General features: G+C 34.1%; 1 protein-coding gene across 2 annotated transcripts in view; it reads right to left on the bottom strand.

Annotated features, from left to right (window-relative positions):
• Positions 1-19,000, bottom strand: part of LOC134712880 (receptor for retinol uptake stra6-like) — a 28,064-nt gene continuing 9,064 nt past the window's right edge. Inside the window, exons 5-18 of one of the 2 annotated variants that reach the window (XM_063574866.1) lie at positions 18,461-18,630; positions 16,961-17,205; positions 15,576-15,655; positions 14,711-14,772; positions 13,868-14,039; positions 12,971-13,046; positions 12,247-12,325; positions 11,988-12,036; positions 10,996-11,110; positions 10,389-10,490; positions 3,310-3,473; positions 2,124-2,246; positions 1,454-1,656; positions 1-275 (exon numbers count right to left, since the gene is read on the bottom strand). In XM_063574866.1, the coding sequence (XP_063430936.1) occupies positions 237-275; positions 1,454-1,656; positions 2,124-2,246; positions 3,310-3,473; positions 10,389-10,490; positions 10,996-11,110; positions 11,988-12,036; positions 12,247-12,325; positions 12,971-13,046; positions 13,868-14,039; positions 14,711-14,772; positions 15,576-15,655; positions 16,961-17,205; positions 18,461-18,630 (1,679 nt within the window). In that variant the 3' untranslated portion in view covers positions 1-236. The remainder of the gene's footprint in view (positions 276-1,453; positions 1,657-2,123; positions 2,247-3,309; positions 3,474-10,388; positions 10,491-10,995; positions 11,111-11,987; positions 12,037-12,246; positions 12,326-12,970; positions 13,047-13,867; positions 14,040-14,710; positions 14,773-15,575; positions 15,656-16,960; positions 17,206-18,460; positions 18,631-19,000) is intronic. The other variant, XM_063574867.1, reaches the window with a different exon arrangement.

Genomic DNA, 19,000 nt, shown 5'->3' with positions numbered 1-19,000 from the left:
AATAATAGATCTTACATACTACTTTGAAACACGGTTTTATTGTCAAACACTAACATAACATCATTCAATCTTACCAATCAAACACGCTTCCATTGTCCAACATTAACATTACATTATCAACAAGTATGAACAGAAACGATAACATATCCTGATATATGAAATTAAATAATATAGATGTTGAAACGTGTATCCAATCAGTATATTCCTTTTACCATAAACAACACACTCTTATCAAATCACACTTTTAGTGATGATTTCTTGAGATCTTCAATTCCCTGTAAAGAGAAAATAAATATAAACATTTGGTATACCCCATGAAAAGGTCTTGGGCCGAAACTATAAGGTATTTTTGCAAAACCAGTAGGTTCAATTTGTCAGGCAGCACGGAATTTCGTACTTTTCGTACACAGATGATACTCAGGTTTATCAAAAGACCGCAAGGAGACTAGTCCGATCGACGATCCGATCTGTCAAAAAAATGTTAGTCTGATATTGGTGATTGCATGAGTGCCAGTATGCTGAACCTTTATGAAGACAAACATAATTAGTTATCTTTGTATCCGAACATCACTTGAATATAAAAAAGAAGATGTGGTCTGATTGGCAATGAGACAACTCTCCACAAGAGACCAAACGACACAGATATTTCAAACACCTAAAAGTCACCGTACGACCGTCAACAATGAGCAAAAACCCCAAACCGCTATAAAAAGGTCTCAAAAAACAATGTAAAAAAAATTAAACGAGAAAACTTACAGCCTAATTTATGTACACACAATGAACGAAAACAAATATGTAACACATAAATAAACGGCAAACACTAATTACTGGCTCCTGAATTGGGACAGACACATACATACATATAGAAAAAAATCTACCACAAACAAGCGGATATCTAAGTGCACCGGAAGGTCATGCTCAAAATATGACTACCGTTGTGTTACTCCTATCAAATACACTGGTAAGTTCTTTTAAATGATTAGACATTAAGCATTAAGCAATAGGGTTTTGAAGTAAAAAGAAAGCACTACAAATGGATTTTGGTTTGAATCGGAATTTTGGGTCCCCTTTACAATTTTGTTTTGGAGCGTCATAAGTGAGTCTTTTGTAGTCTAAACGCGCGTAATATGTACCTCTGATTGGTTCTGTCAAATGAACTTGTGCATTTCTAGATTTCTAGTTTTTTTTCTCACCAGGACAACATAGCTCTTAAAGCTTGTACAGTCAATCATAGACGAATAATAGATATCTATTTTATCTATGTATGTCTTAAACTAGCATGCCCATCTAATAATCAAATTGGCTAAAAGACTTGGATAATAATGAGTCGTTAAAAAGTATCCAACAGTAGCTGTAGATTGCACGAACTGAATAATATTTGTTATTAGCCACTGATTGCACGAACTGAATGTTAAATGAAAATTTATCAGATATATAAAAAAAATAATTATACCACACATATTTGAGGCTCATCGTAGATCTTGATGGCGTCCTTCGATTTAACAGTTATCTCTCTCTTAGCTCGGAGTGTTTCCAGATAATCCTTCCTTAATACTCGGAGGTGTGGGTTATAGTGGAGTAAGCATGCTAAGTACCAATTAATAGAAGCAACCCTGTGACGTCTGGATCTCTGCTGTTCTTTCACATGTTTTAGTTCTGCACGTTTGTTAATAAAGAAAATTAATATCTGCTATGATAATCCAAGTGAGTATATGCAGATGGCCATGCAAATAATTGCACAATGAATAATAAACCATGCTTTAAAACATGATGAAAGCGCGTCAAAATAAAAAGAAACTAAATCTAAACCCCGTTATTTGTTAATGTACCTGTGTAAGTCAAGTTATTGTACATAAAATCTAGTGTTTTTATTAGTCAGATTATTAAGTAATTTTTTTGTTGTATTTACAAGTTTCTTCCATTCGGACACTGTAGAGAAAAAATGGCGTTTAATGAAGATGAAGTTCAAATATCTTGCTCAATTATTTAAAAACAAACCTTTTTTAAGACTTAAAAAAAAACAACAGAAAGGCGAATCATAAGCATGCTCACATTTGTTAAAGTATCATAATGTTTTAAAATACTATTTCGTAAAAGAAATAAAATTATATGACGACAAATACCTCTTTCTTCGTCGTTGTCTTTGTCTGTCTCCAGATTAACTTGCAGGAGAGACAGGAATGTGAGAATGACTGGGTTGTAATGTGCATTTTCAATATGCATAAATCCAACATAAGCATTAAACCCTAATAAAAATATATGATCGTTTAGTCAGTGTTGATCTGATAGGAATACAGTCGATTTCTTTGGTTTCTTGCGTTTATAAATTCAAATTAATTGGATCATGTAACAGATATTGTATATATGAATTCCAATTGATCTGAATTTGTTACAGATATTGTTTTTGGTAATTATTACATAAGATGTATGTTTCATTATGATACTTTATTCTGATTGGCTTACTGCACATCACGTGTTATTCCGTAAGCAATTGCATTGCTCATGTAACTTTTCATTCACGATAACATGTGGTCCCACAATAAAGTGCACAGGTGAATTAAATGAAACAATAAAAAAATTCGTGTTTTCATGATCATGGCTAAAAAAATGTAATTATAAGTATTGAATGCTTCTTTTTGTAACTTCATAGGGTTGTAAAAGCGTTGATCGTGCGCACATATGTAATATGAAGCGCTTCCGCGCTTCATACAAAATGTACTTCGGTCAACGCTTTTACACCCCAATGAAGTTACAAAAAGAAGCATTCAATTCTTAAATGCTGAAGCTCAAGCAGTAATTTACCGATAGTTTTATTCAAATTGAACAATGAATAACTGATGATATTTCCTCAATTTTTTAATTTTTTTAGAATTTGGATTCTTCAATGTCTTCAACTTCGTACTTTATTTGCTTTTTTTAGTTTCAACTCTTTTAATTCTAGCGTCACTGATGAGTCTTTTGTATAAGAATCGCACGTCTAGGGTACACAATTTTAATCTTGTTATCTACATTGAGTTTATTTGGGGAATTTCCCTTTACTATTATCATCACGATGCCGTTCGTTTAGTTTGCAGGAAATCTAAGGCATGCAAATATTTGGGGACGTAACACTATTGATATATAAATTTGACGTAGTTAACGGTTTTTGTACATAAGCTAGAACATAACAAAATAATTTTACACAATGGTCCACATAAGTTTTGTAATCCATTATTCCTAAAACAGGTATAAACAATTTGATTAAACATTTTTCTTATTATTTTTGGAACTTATATTACCACGCATGACAATTTCTTTAACAAAACCAACCTGGATCAAACAGTTGAAATCTCCTTGGAAGAGTACTGTGGTCTAATCGTCCAAGAAATAATATTCCAATGACTGTAGCTTTTATAATTCGCAACAGACACGATACCAAACCCAAAAATGTGTTGTAGAAAAAGACAAAATAAACTGCCAGAAAGAATCCTCGTCTGTAAAACAGTCAATTAATTTACATTAAGAATTATAAAGAGTAATATTTATTTTTTTCATATTGTCTGAGTTGTGATAAAAATGATTTTTGTTTTTATGTTAACCGATGCTGTTGGATTATTAGTCCACGAGGATAGTAGGATTTGCTAACCTTTCTGAGGACACGATATAACCCCAGATTATCGTTTGGGTTCAGGCTGCTCAGTCTTTAGTTTTCCTTCTTGTGTGTTGTATACTGTTGTTTATCTTTTGTTTTTTCCCCTTAAGAATATAAAAATAGCAAAAATACCGAACGCTAAGGAAAATGAAAAACGGAAAGTTCTTTATCAAAAGGCAAAATAAGAAGCTCAAACACTTCACTTCAACAAATGGAATACAACAGTCATGACTTGGTGCAGTCGTTTTTCGTGTAGGAAATAGGGGATTAAACCGGTAACTCTAATTTATCCCTTTTGTTTCTTTCTCCTTTCTTTTAGCATTCATCTTATGTCTCCTATGCTTGAAAGAGTGGCGATAGATACCAGAAGATAGTCAATCTCATTAAGCGAAAATAAACTGACAACGCCATGGCTAACAAAAACAAATAGACAAATAGGAGCACACAAGAAACAACATAGAAAACTAAAGACTGAGTATCACGAACCCCACCAATAACATGGGGTAATCTCAGGTGCTCCTAAAGGTTATGCAGTTCCTGCTCCACATATTGCACTCGTCGTGTTGCTCATGCTATTACAAACCCGGTAAATCGGTTAAGTTTGGAACTCTTACTCAAATAGCTAGCTTCCTTGTGAGCATCCGCCCTCTATCAAGGAAATTATGATAGGTAACACAAGCGCGGGAATATCATATCTATTGAGAGATATATACCCCGTACGCAGGCGATGCTGGAATGTTGCTACTGTTACGAATTTGCAGTTTAAGAAGGTTATAATAGTTCTACAGTTATATATTTTCCGATATCTCTATTAGTTTCCCATATCATCCGTTTATCGTTGAAAACTGTATCTAAAATCATCCCTTTATTCTTGGTTGCTATCAGACGCTTTACCTGTACAGTTGTTACTAGGGTGCTCTCTTCGAGGTCCGCGTTCGTAGTATAAATATTGGTAGCTATCCAGTGTAAATTGTCATTCTTATCAGAGACGTCGTAAGAAGAAGATTAAAAAAAGGTTGGACCGTTAATATTTAAAGACGAGTAGCAGGAGTATTCAAACAAAGTGGAGTGTTTGAAACCTGTTGAGAAGATATAAATAGTTTCGGTTACGTAGAAGTTGTATAAACAGGGTTAGTGCTAAGGTTTTGCGTTCCACATCTCTCACTATTGCAGTGAGTGTTTGCTGTTAAACCATACCTTAGTGCTACCTTGTTCCAACTGTTTTATAAATATATTTCAATAAAGTTTCATACGTCGAAAGTTTACAACAGTTTGAATAGTTTCCATACATTCGTTTTATTCAGGTTTCAGACAATAGTTCCAAACCGTTTGACCCGTTTCAAACATTTAGGTTTCAGACAGGTTCCAAACATTTATGTTTCGACAATAGTTCCAAACCATCTGACCCGTTTCAACATTTAGGTTTCAGACAGGTTCCAAACATTTAGGTTTCAGACAATAGTTCCAAACCGTCTGACCAGTTTCAAACATTTAGGTTCCAGACAGGTTCCAAACATTTAGGTTTCAGACAATAGTTCCAAACCGTCTGACCGGTTTCATACATTTAGGTTCCAGACCAGTTTTATACATTTAGGTTTCAAACCAGTTCTATACATTTATGTTCCAGGCTATGGTTAAAACAGTTGGTTTAAACAGTATATGACAGAAAGGGTTTTAAACAGTTTTAATTCAACAGGTTCGGGTTAGGTTGATAGGTGTTGAAGTTCGTTTTATGTATTGTAGTATTTGTTTCATATTTGATAGAGATAGTGTAAACTTTTAATTGACTTTAGAACTTTTGAATTGCTTTTCAAATCCAGGAAACTGGTACGAACCCGAGGATAAAAACATCTAAACGTCCCCGCCCGGTTACACGTTACAAATGGTGGCTTAGCGGTGGGATTTGTCTAGCATTTCTCAAGCGTATTTTGTACATATAAATTGTATTTTATCATGAATTCAAATAGGAAAGATAGTGTTTTATATGATACTGACATAAGTTTAACTGAGGAACAGTTAAGTCAGGAAATAGATATTTTAACTGCCGAATTAGAAAAATATCGGTATGTTAAAGACAGATCAATTTCCCATGTTGATACACCTCGAACAGTGTTTAGACATAGTGATTCGGGGATAGGTTCAGTCAGTCGTTCCGAAGAATCGTCAAAACAAACAAACTCTCCGATTTATGAAAAAAATGTAAGTAGTAGTGTAAATGGAGGCGGTTTAGGAGCCCGACGTAGATCTTCAGTCAGGTTTGAAACATCAACACCTGCTGCAGAAAAACAGTCTTCTAAACATTTTACTGAACAATTACAATTCCCAATTAATGACAAATTTGTCACAAAAAGAGCAAGTAAAACTGGTTTAACTCGTGATACCGAGTTTTGTGAAGACAAACAATTCTATGCTTCGGATGGATACAAAAATAAAAACATAGTAAAGACTGCTACCTATGATGGGAAATGTCCTTGGCTTGACTTTAGGTCCCATTTTGATGCCTGTTCCCAAATTAATAACTGGACAGACAAAGAGAAAGGTCTGTATTTGGCCGTTTCTCTCAGGGGTCAGGCTCAAGGTGTTTTGGGAAACTTAACCCAGGAGTCTAGACAAGATTTCAAGGAATTGGTTAAGGCATTAGAAGAGCGTTTTTCTCCATCTAACCAAACGGAACTGTACAGAACACAGCTCAGAGAGAGACACCAGAGAGCTGTAGAGACCTTGCCTGAGTTAGGCCAAGTCATAAGAAGGTTAACTAACCTTGCGTATGCAACTGCACCAAACGAAGTGCGGGAGACTTTGGCAAAAGAACAGTTTATAGACTCGTTAATAGATTCGGATATGAGGCTCCGAATAAGGCAGGCAAGACCTACTGATTTAAATGACGCTATCAGACATGCAGTTGAGCTTGACGCTTTTAACAAAGCTGAAAGCAAAAGGATTGAAGGTCAGGGATTTTTACGAACTGCGTCTGAAAATAGACACAGTGCTGACAACATGACAAGTCAGCTTTTGAAAACCATGTCAGAGACATTAATAGAGTTGCAAAAAGAAATGAGAGACTTGAAACAAAACAATAAAGGTAGGAAGCAGGGTGGTGCCCCGCAGCCCTGTTCATTTAGGTGTTATGCTTGTAACGAGGTAGGCCACAGAGCATTTAACTGTCCTGCTTATCCAAACTTTCAATATAATTATCAGAACCCTAGATATCAGAACACACCTAAAACAAACTATACTAACCAAAAGTATGAAAATTCAGATTCGACACCGGGAAAAGTGGGGGTTCATAAACTTTTTCCTGATGCAGGTATGTTCCTGAAAGCAAAAGTAAACGGAATTATCACAGACTTGTTGATAGATACAGGAGCTACAGTTACAGTTATCTCCACTAAAATGTTTCAGAAAATGTCAAATATGCCTTATTTAATTCCAACTGAAAGGGATATACTTACAGCTAGTGGACATTCGTTGCATGTGTCAGGCAAAACTGAACTTGAAATTGAAACTGACACGTTCAAATATATGAGCGCTGCCATAGTTGCTGACATTAATGTAGATTGTATACTAGGGTTGGATTTCTTGAGAACACACGAAGCTAACATAAATATATTTAAGGGGACTTTAACTATTAAGGGACATGCTGTTAGATTATACGTCCAAGGTCACATAGGCTGTGATAGGGTTGCCGTATCAGAAACTATCAACAAACACCCTAGACGTGAGATTGTTGTAAATGGAGTTATATTCAATGAAGTTCCTGGCCCATTTAAAACAGAACTTGTGCAACCTAGAGATGACTATAAGAGAACTAAAGAAGAAAAGTCTGAGATCAGATGTGAAGACTGTGAAACAGTTTTTAAGAAGCAGGAGTATCTAAAAAGACACACGAAAAACATACACAGAGTGGAGACTAATAAAAGGAGTAACAGAGTTGTTGAAAAGAAGGTTGGTGTTACAGAAAGAGGACAAGATGATTTTGATCAGTCTGACCCTCAAAACCTTATAGAAGACATTCTGGATGACATTAGCAGTGTAGACTTAGAAAATCTGGATAATGCAGATCGCGATAGGCAGGATCCCAAACTGAAGGCTTGTTATAGCGAAGAAATAACTAACCAAACAGTTATGGATAAGGATGTGAAGGGTGCAGTTTTTCATTATAAAGAATATTCTGAAGAAGACACGCCACAAAAGAAAGAAGAAAATAATGTAGATCGTACACCCGGGGACAAAAGGAATGTCCCTACAGCAAGAAAAAGGTGTGCCCCATTACTTGTGTTGGCTTCAACAAAGAGAAAGTGTGAGTCCTTCATACGAAGGGAAAATATTAAGAAAGAAGTAAGTGAAGAAGTGGAACATCCGAAAAGACAGAAGTTTGTAACAAAACAACAGGCCACAAAAACCAACGTAACAAAAGAAAGGAAAATAGTTAGAATCATAACAAAGTATGCTGAGAACGGTCAACAGATGGAAAAGGTTGAGGAGCACGAGACAGTTTGGATGCCGTTATAAAGATTTGTTTTTGTCTATTTATTGATGCAGGAAGCGTCATATATTTTGAAACTGTATTATAAAACTTGATTTAAATTTCTATTATTCATAAATGTATATATGTCCGTCCGTCGGATGGGGACGTTAAATCCGAGGTCCCGTGTTCAGGGAGTACCACGCCTTGTGCACGTTAAAGAACCCTTTACAACAACTCTTATTGAGGGGTCCATAAGTGGCCTGTTGTGAGGCAAAATTGTTTTAAACCGGTTTTTGGCAACACAACTTTTCAAGTGGTATTCAAAATAGAATATTTGAAATGGTTTTATGTGGTCAAAGTTTAATCTAAGTTCAGTATTCAGTTGCTTGTACAAATGTGAATTAAAGTAGGATATTTTGAAAATAGAAACTTAATAAACAAAACAGAAAGAACATGCTAGTCGAACGAGGCTGACAGGAACCCCGGAACTGTGAGTAGGCTAAGGTACCCCTAGGTCTGACGCTTGTCGGCAGATTGTGGTAGGAAAGCCATTAGTTGGTTATCATGGTATAACCCTCGGTGTACAAACAGTTGCTGGGAGAGATATTCTGCGGAATGAGTGGATACATTGAGGTTTAAAGTAAAACCTTGGTATGGTGTCAGCTAGTTTTAACGAGAACAGTTTTGATTGTGTTTTGATTAAGTCAGTATAAAATTGTAAAACTCATGCGAGGACGCATGAAATCGGAGGCGTGGGTAGTGTTACGAATTTGCAGTTTAAGAAGGTTATAATAGTTCTACAGTTATATATTTTCCGATATCTCTATTAGTTTCCCATATCATCCGTTTATCGTTGAAAACTGTATCTAAAATCATCCCTTTATTCTTGGTTGCTATCAGACGCTTTACCTGTACAGTTGTTACTAGGGTGCTCTCTTCGAGGTCCGCGTTCGTAGTATAAATAGTGGTAGCTATCCAGTGTAAATTGTCATTCTTATCAGAGACGTCGTAAGAAGAAGATTAAAAAAAGGTTGGACCGTTAATATTTAAAGACGAGTAGCAGGAGTATTCAAACAAAGTGGAGTGTTTGAAACCTGTTGAGAAGATATAAATAGTTTCGGTTACGTAGAAGTTGTATAAACAGGGTTAGTGCTAAGGTTTTGCGTTCCACATCTCTCACTATTGCAGTGAGTGTTTGCTGTTAAACCATACCTTAGTGCTACCTTGTTCCAACTGTTTTATAAATATATTTCAATAAAGTTTCATACGTCGAAAGTTTACAACAGTTTGAATAGTTTCCATACATTCGTTTTATTCAGGTTTCAGACAATAGTTCCAAACCGTTTGACCCGTTTCAAACATTTAGGTTTCAGACAGGTTCCAAACATTTATGTTTCGACAATAGTTCCAAACCATCTGACCCGTTTCAACATTTAGGTTTCAGACAGGTTCCAAACATTTAGGTTTCAGACAATAGTTCCAAACTGTCTGACCAGTTTCAAACATTTAGGTTCCAGACAGGTTCCAAACATTTAGGTTTCAGACAATAGTTCCAAACCGTCTGACCGGTTTCATACATTTAGGTTCCAGACCAGTTTTATACATTTAGGTTTCAAACCAGTTCTATACATTTATGTTCCAGGCTATGGTTAAAACAGTTGGTTTAAACAGTATATGACAGAAAGGGTTTTAAACAGTTTTAATTCAACAGGTTCGGGTTAGGTTGATAGGTGTTGAAGTTCGTTTTATGTATTGTAGTATTTGTTTCATATTTGATAGAGATAGTGTAAACTTTTAATTGACTTTAGAACTTTTGAATTGCTTTTCAAATCCAGGAAACTGGTACGAACCCGAGGATAAAAACATCTAAACGTCCCCGCCCGGTTACACGTTACACTACATAGAAACTGAAAGTTCACAGTTGAGTAAGAACTAATTTAAATATTTAATATTGTGATGGTGCTATTAAAGATAAGAGCAGAGACACCTGTTGTGAACATTCCTGGTAAAGGATATAGCTGAAACAGCTGTTGTGGTCGTTCCTTGTCAAGTTTATATCAGAGAATATGTTTGATCGTTCCTGATAAAGTTATAGTAGCAACACATAGATGGACACAGAAGTAATCTCATTTGTTATTAATACAACCATACAAATCAACAAATGGAGACTATAACAATTTGTCCACGAATGACCTCAAAGATATAAAGACACATTGCTTTGAGTGGTTATTCAAAGTAAAAGATAAGTAGTGTTATGTTTGAACTGCGATACTATTATGTGATACAAACCTGTTTTCAATTGCCAAAACGTTTCCACTTTCTTGTAAGAATAAGAACTTGGCCATTACAAGCTGCAATACACTTAACAGTATCGCAGTTACTGGAATCGACCTGCAAAGTAATTAACAATCTAATAATTTCATTTATAAAAGGAAACACGATTTGAAGATATTAATAGATATTGAGCGGTGTTATAACATTACCTAAGTGGTGACTCTAATCGTTTGCCAGTCCCCACCATAGGACATTCATTATTATATAATTACTATTGATCACTTGTTGTTCACAAATTCAGTTATTCTTAAGGGGCCAATGTTTTATTTGTTATACTATAGTTCGTTTCTGTGTGTGTTACTTTTTAATGTTGCGTTTCTGTTGTGTCGTAGTTCTCTTATACTTTAATGCGTTTCCCTCAGTTTTAATTTGTAGCCCGGATTTGTTTTTCTCTATCGATTTATGAATTTCTAGCAGCGGAATACTACTGTTGCCTTCATTTATTTTAACAACTAAAGTTAATCCTGATTCCCACCAGCTTATTAGTCATTAGAATGGTTGCTTTTACACTTCTATAAATTATGTTTTAGAACTTAAAACACCAATAAGAGTATTATTTTACCAAAATTCGCTTATAAGGTCTGTCATTGTGCCACCTAAACCGGCTCTGTATAAGGAAACTACGATATCTACCACAAAAAATGTCCAGAAAAACAAAGCAGCTTGTACAATGTACGCTGAAAGTATACAATTATATAGTATCTACATTACAGAGAAAAACATTTATACAACCCATTGGCCTGTTAATTGATATCAAGTGTTGTGTATTGTATTTGTGTGGTTTATATTCTTCCATTTATGCTGTTACAGATTAGAGAACAGTTAGAGAATGCATAGATTATTATGTGATAATATTGTGTTTCGTTTTCTTTGCTTTACAGTTTTCAGTTAGTACTATTATGTTTCTTGTGGTTGTATGACTTTGGATGTGGCTTTATTTGGCCTTTTTAACTTTTTTGGATCGAGCGTCACTGATGAGTCTTTTGTAGACGAAACGCGCGTCTGACGTATATACTAAATTTAGTCATGGTATCTATGATGAGTTTATATACATGGTGCTGTTATGCCTGTTAAAATTGTTTGTTTTGTTCAACTTTTTAGACAAGAATGCAATACATGTGCATAGACCCTCCTTCATATTTTACCCTAAAATCTAGAAATGTCATATGTATAATTCTATGAAAATCAGCGATAAAATATTTGTTTTTTTTTTATCTAATTTTTCGTTGCGTTTTTTCTTGAAAACCTTAGATAAATAAATAAAAAACACCATTCCATTCACAATAACATGTGCACGTCTGATAAGTCTAATAATTACGTTAACATGGTTAAAGCTTCTACAAACCTATTTTTTTATTTGATTCTCATTGTTTATCATTATATACGACAAATCCCATGAAATATACGACATACGCCAAATACAACATACACCATAAAATATACAACAAACCTAAAAAAGTATACGACGTACCCAGAAAATATACGACATATCCCAGAAAAAATACGACCCATTCCATATAATAGATGACATAACCCAGAAAATATGCAACATACCCCATAAAATATAACCTATTTGGTATCCAGTATATCGCATAGTTCCAACCTGAATAAAAAAAAAAGAATAGGATGTAAATTTTATATAAGGAATTTCTAAATATAAAAATTTGTTTTCCATATCCGCTTACATTATTTGATTTTCTTATATGTTTTTAAAATGCTTTTGCGGATGATTTTTGTCAGGAAAATAGAGAAACAGTTTGAAATTGCATAACGAAATAATGTATCTAATAGTTGTATACATTGCATTGATTACCATAAGACTGGCGTTACTCATCGATGATCTTGGAGGAATATGATGTGTAGAACCTTTAAACAGGGAAAGCAGATTTTTCCTGGAAATATAAATAAAATGTGTATGAAAACATTTATTTGGCATGCTTGGCTCAAGTCATAAAATACTCTTTCTCGATTCTGCTATTAATAAATGTTTGTTCATTCTTTAACAAATTACAACAAGGAAAACATGAAAAAGGGTAAAGACATACACAAGAATAATCAGACTTAAATGTCTCAACTGTTTTAATGAATAATATTGGCTGAAGGTCTATGTAATCGATTTTTCATATAAGGTATAAATATGGATCAATGATCCACAGAACTTTTCATCAAATAAAGTAGAAATTATACTTTAGGTATACCAAAATCTGACGTACTGATATTTCTATTGTGTGTGCAGGTTATGCACCATGAAAATGAGATCACAGTAAAGCCAGCCCTATCAGACATACATATCGTTAGTATGATGATACGTAACGACTGATGTGAAATGAATACAACACACTGAATATATATTGTATTTGATAACGCCATTGTTTTGATTCGATTGCCAATTATGGGGTGTAGCTGGAAAACACATCTGGCGTATCCAAGTTTTGACTTGCTACTTGCTCGACTCAGTTAAGCATTGGTGATCATGTTTCATGCAAAAACATTCATATAGTGTGCATTTAATAATAAGGTTTCACCTGCAAAATTACCTGTATGAAGAAATCATGTGGAATATGATTAAAGCTGACAACATCACTTCGGCAGTTACAGCAAATACAAAACATACTGAAACAAACAATTTGCCTTTAATTTAACATAAATGACGTTATTTACGACAGCTTAATACCAAAAAATAACGAACACAAATGTATATATAATAACGGCGAATGTCGGGTGGTGCATTTAAAGCATGAGACGCTGATGTTTTCGTTTTATGTTTATTAGATTATAAGTTAACAAAATGATCGAGTGCTGTACCCTAATGTTTGACATTTTTACCAACATGTATTATATCTGTTTATTTTTGTCACAAATTGTTGTCAACACAGAATAAATGGACTTTTACGCGAATACCATACACGTGAGAGGTTTATCCACTATTTTCTACAAAAAGAACTGTTAGTACCAATTCAGTAATTCGACAGTTGTTTTCAATTCCCTTAAAGTGATTGAACTTTTGATTTTGCCAATTGATAAGGGACTTTTTTTCCTTTGAGTTATGTATTTTTGTTTTAAGCTTTGTATCCATTAGATGCACCCAGTCACGCTCCTGTTGTTATTCCCTCTGGTCTGTGTGTTACATTGATTTGTCTATTTTACTATATATACGAGATTTGAACAAGGTAAACTACTGTCAACTTATAACATAATACAGTAAATGGGAAGAAATGCAGTAAATCGAAACATTTACGAATGACATTTCCGACAATAACTATGATATTATGGTATATTTCATTCCAATGTACAGGGGCATATTTTTAATACAGTTTTTATAATCGGAACAACATATCATATTGACAGTTTCTAGAGAAATCAGAAAGGACTGTAATCACAATCTGCACCAGGCTTCTGTAAAAAGAGGATGACTTACTTCATAATTTACTTACTCTGAATACCTTCTATCGTATAATAAAGAAACAAGACGATTTTCCTGGCTGTCTTCACATCCTCGGAATCAAAAACATCTTCTGCAGTGCCAATCACATCTACAACCGAGGATATAGTTGCAACCCAGCCTTTTATGGTTGGTAAGAAGAATATAATCAACTCTACTGATAACTAAAATATGCAAAAAGTTTTGTTTAGATCAAGTAAACAGTCAAGCAAACAGGATAATTGAAGTGTTTTTGATTTACTTAACTGGGTAAAATAAGAAATCTATCTTGCAATACGCAGTGTGTATATGTGAGAATGTGTGTTCTACATTTCTACTATTTTTCAAATGTTATACTCTGTGTTTATGTTTTAACAACAACATAAATAGATAATACGGGAAATGAGTTAAAGACACAACAAACTGATCTCCCATGGAATTGTAATCTGGTTTTTGTGTCATGAGAGTCACGTTTTCTTAGCTGTGTTTGTACATTCTTCGTTTGTCGGGAATTACCAATGATGTTGTCGCATTTTCTACGACTAATTGTTTCTGATTATCGCTTGTGTATCTGCTCCCTGTTTTTTAATAACGGTTATGGTAAATCTATTAGTTTAAAAAAAAAAAGAGTGCAGAATTGTCTCGCTGTGTTGAAGACCCATTGGTGGCCTTGGACTTTTTTCTTCTCTTTGGTCAGGGTGTTGTCTCCTTGACACATTTTCCGTGTTATTATCTATTTATTGCTGTTGTTAAAACATAACAATTATTTCGTAAGGCTTAAAATTATGAAATAATGAAAAATATATTTACTGTTCTGATTAATGATTCAAGTTTCTCTTGGCCAATTAAATCTCACCTTGTAAATCAGGACAAAGCACACAAAGTATACTGATAGAATTCTAGCTGAGTATCTGAAATCTGAAAAAAGTTATACAATATCAAAAGTACCAGGATTATAATTTAGAACGCCAGACACGCGTTTCGTCTACATAAGACTCATCAGTGACGCTCATATCAAAATAGTTATAAGCTAAACAAGTACAAAGTTGAAGAGCATTGAAGATCACAAATTCCAAAAAGGTGTGCCAAATACGGCTAAGGTCATCTTTTCCTGGGACAAGAACATTCATACTTTTGTAAACAGAAAATTTCTAAAACAAATGACCACATAATTGATATTCATGTCAACATCGAAGTGCTGACGACTGGGCTGGTGATATTCTCGGGGACGAAACGTCCACCAGCAGTGGCATCGACCCAGTGGTGTAAATAGTCAAAAGTACCAGGATTATTATAGTTATAAGGCCAAACAAGTACAAAGTTTAAGAGCAGTTTTTACTTCATAAAAAATGAAAATCAATTGAACAGAGAACCATTGAGGATCTTTATATCTCAAATGTTATTAATTATGGTTTAATTAACTTTTTATCTTTTTCAATTTAAGCCATTTGTCAGTTAATTTTCGATTTTTTAGTTTGACTGTCCCTTTGGTATATATCGACCCTCTTTTATACAGATATACAAACAAAAGTGTATAACAAAAGTAGCCTTTTATTAAAAAAAACTATTCCAGAAGATAGATAATCTTGTACAGATTCCAAAAGAAAAATGTTGACTTATTTTGTACGGATTACATTTTTAAAACAATAATACAAACATATTTTAATGTTGAAAGTTACACTACTAACACATTCTTATAAATAGTTTATAAGTATACATACTAGGGTTATTTCTGTACAGCCATGGCTTCAAACAAGAACTAAAACAGCTGACCATGTTGTCTTTACAACCATCACCATCACTAAAGACCAATCATAAAAATAGGTAAATATATATGTATATTGTTGAAATTCTGTTAATTTCGATTGTTTTGTCTAAAATGAAATTGATGCAAAAATGAGTGTTCAAAGGGCATAGCTAGGTCATTCTCTATATCCGATTGGTATATATAAGATATAAAAAATATGGAGGAGAAGCTACCACCAGAGACCAAAGGAAAAGTCTGTTAAATAGTGGGAAACAAATGTCACAATCTGAGGTAGAGCATAATCGAAAAAATTACAGATACCTATCGTAAGTAATTGGAGACACACATAGATTTCACCACTGCAACAAATGTGTTAAAACATTTCTTCTCTCGAGACAGTTAAGTTTGAATATTTAAAGCACGAGGCTTAATTTTGACCAATCGTTGACGAGAACAGATATTCCAATAGTGAAGAGAAAAATTGTTCTCAAACCGATCAAGAAATGTGAAATTAGCTCAAAAATTAGAGCAAGATGCATCCTATTTGTCAAATAATTGTTAAACTCATGCAGTATCGATTTCAATATACTAGTTCTGTATAGCGAGTATGTCCAAATTGTGACATCTTGAATCAGGGTATCACGGAGTGTGATGAATGACTCAGTGTTTTTCTATTTTGATTTCATTACTTCTAAACAAGTTTATGAGATATGGACGTCGCCTACAATTCCGACACGAACTTTTCCGAGTCCAGAAATGATTTGTTTTATACCCCCCTCGATAACAGTAGGGTATACTGTTCTACCTCTGACTGTCCATCCTTCCGTCCGTCAATCTGTCAGTCCGTTCATCCGTTCCATGCATATGTTTCGTCGCATCTTTCTCAGGAACTACATCATCAGGATTTTTGAAATTGGTTTCAGGGTTATTATAAGTCAGCTATAACATGTGATGATTTTTCAGATGTATCACTCAGCAAGTTCCTGGGCAGGCGGGGATATCATCAGTGAGCAGTAGTTTGCAGTTGAACTTGCTTGTACAGAAGATTTTAGATTGTCAAGTAACAACATCAAACCGAAGAAGTGCAACTAACTTTCGTTTTGCATCACGTGAAGACAAATGACCACGAGGACATCAACATATGTTGTGAAATATATAGGTTTATCCAATTTCAAATTAGAGAATTACTATCCCTTTCAGCGAACTTTACAATACTTCATGCGACTTTATAAATTATCATTTATTCGATTTTATCATAATTCCTTCCACAGTAAATCAAATAAAGTTTACAAATAATTGTCTGAACTATTAGAAAGGACTTTCCAAAAAATGTTTTAAATAATATAAAATCAATGTTACCCGTGATCTTCAATGATTGTCTTTGGAGGTTGGAAGGTTTCACGGACGTGTTTACCCGCTAACGAACTCCTAATTTTGTCCATGGTATCAGTATGTGGTCCAACTGTGTTTGGTTTTGGATTTATGATTGGTACGTGTGGTATAATATTCAGCGAGAACAGGAATCTTGCTGGCAGCATAACTGCTAGGTAAAACATAGATGCCAGTTTTGGCCAATCCCGTAATACCAATAGGAACTGATTCGTCTGAAATTATACAAAGTAAAATAAAATGCAAGTTTATGAAATCACCAACAAAACACAATATGTTATATTATTATAACTGTTTATACCAGCTGTTCGCCATTTATCATACATGTATATTAGAATACATTGAACATTTTTTCCAGTTAAAGTGCCTTTCAGAACAATGGTTTGATACATTCGTCAACCTGTTAAAATAATAAATAGAAATTAACCACTTTTTTAACCGATGGAAGATAACTTCTTGCAATATAAGTTAGATTGCTTTGTTTTCATTTGCCAGTTTAGGCGATTGATTTACGGGCGACATTCGTTAAAAGATTCAATCATGGCGGTATTGGTTTCACGTATATCCCTTTTAAACTATATGGAAAATTATGTTTCCCCTTAAATAAACGATAAAAATTTGACCAAAAATTGGTAAATGTATAATAGGAGGTCCGCTTCAAATGGCTTTTAACTCGGATAGATCGAATAGAAATATTGGATTCAAAGGTTATCATTATTGGCTGATTGTCGAAAGTATCCACATCTAAAACATAAAAGGTAAACAGTTTTGAAACTCTAGTGGATTCATGATTTCAAACCCTCTGCACACGATTCGTATTTAATGTTGATCGGGTGACAAACATGGAGGGGAGAAATTGATCGCATGTAGCTTCCTTTATAACAAAATGGAAATTCACAAAATTTAGTGTTCTGCTCTTTATACACTCTGCAAAATAAGCTTATAGGATGTAAAATAAAATTGAGAATGGAAATGGGGAATGTGTCAAAGAGACAACAACCCGACCAAATAAAAAATCAACAGCAGTGGGATGTACTTGTTTAAAATGTCACCTACCAAATATCTGTTGTTTTTATGGATTGAAATCAAACATAGTCGAACGATAATTTGTTTGAATCTGATACGTTTATTATAAAAACTGCTTTGGTGAAGGGACTGTTCTGAACACAAAATCATAGCAACAGTACATGTTCAGAAGTTATCTTGATATTCGTTTAAACAAAAATATGAAGGGAACAGGGAGGAATGTTCAGACTTAAGTTAACCTGCGTGTTATAAAAAACCAAAATAAACACTACTGGTCTTCTCCGACTAGCAGTAGAACCCTTGCCAAATTGAGGCGTCTGTTTGGCTGTAAGGGATATTAGAGTACACATTTTGTTCAAATAATTACATACACTTGATTAGACATCACTAATAATTCTTGACTTCATATTTTAAACTGTATAGCCATTTCACAAGTGTACTTACCGATGAAAGGAGATCCGAACAGCCAAAAGTGATAAAGGAGGCTTCGAAAAAGAATACCCAAACGTGGAGAGTTCCCAAAATATATCCTAAAGGTGTCCTCACAGTCAAGGCTCCAAAAACAGGAAAGAAGATCAAGCCATAACATATTACTGACAAAAGTATCACAAATACTGAAAGAAGACAAAATAAAACATTGACGAAAAATCCAATAAAAAAAACATCCATTGTTTTAATTGCGGGATAATTAAAGACAACTTAATATTTTGATAATATTGTCACGATTTAAAAAACGATCAAAGATTAACTCCAGAATACTGAACTCAGTCTTTATGCTTCAATTTCATTACAATAAAGTCGTGAGTTTTTAGTATCACTACAATAAAATATAGAATTTTGAAATTTGATCAGAAAACTTTGTGCTACAACACCGCAAGTAGTTTGTATATCTTAAATGTTGTTTTTTTTGTGCAATACCGCTCATATTTAGAATTTTTGAGTAATATATCATATCAATATAAAGCAACAAATTTGAAGAATCAA

The sequence above is a fragment of the Mytilus trossulus genome, chromosome 3 (assembly GCF_036588685.1).
Source record: "Mytilus trossulus isolate FHL-02 chromosome 3, PNRI_Mtr1.1.1.hap1, whole genome shotgun sequence".
Lineage (NCBI taxonomy): Eukaryota > Metazoa > Mollusca > Bivalvia > Mytilida > Mytilidae > Mytilus > Mytilus trossulus.
Note: the sequence above shows the minus strand (reverse complement) of the source record. Positions and strands in the feature narration are given on the sequence as shown.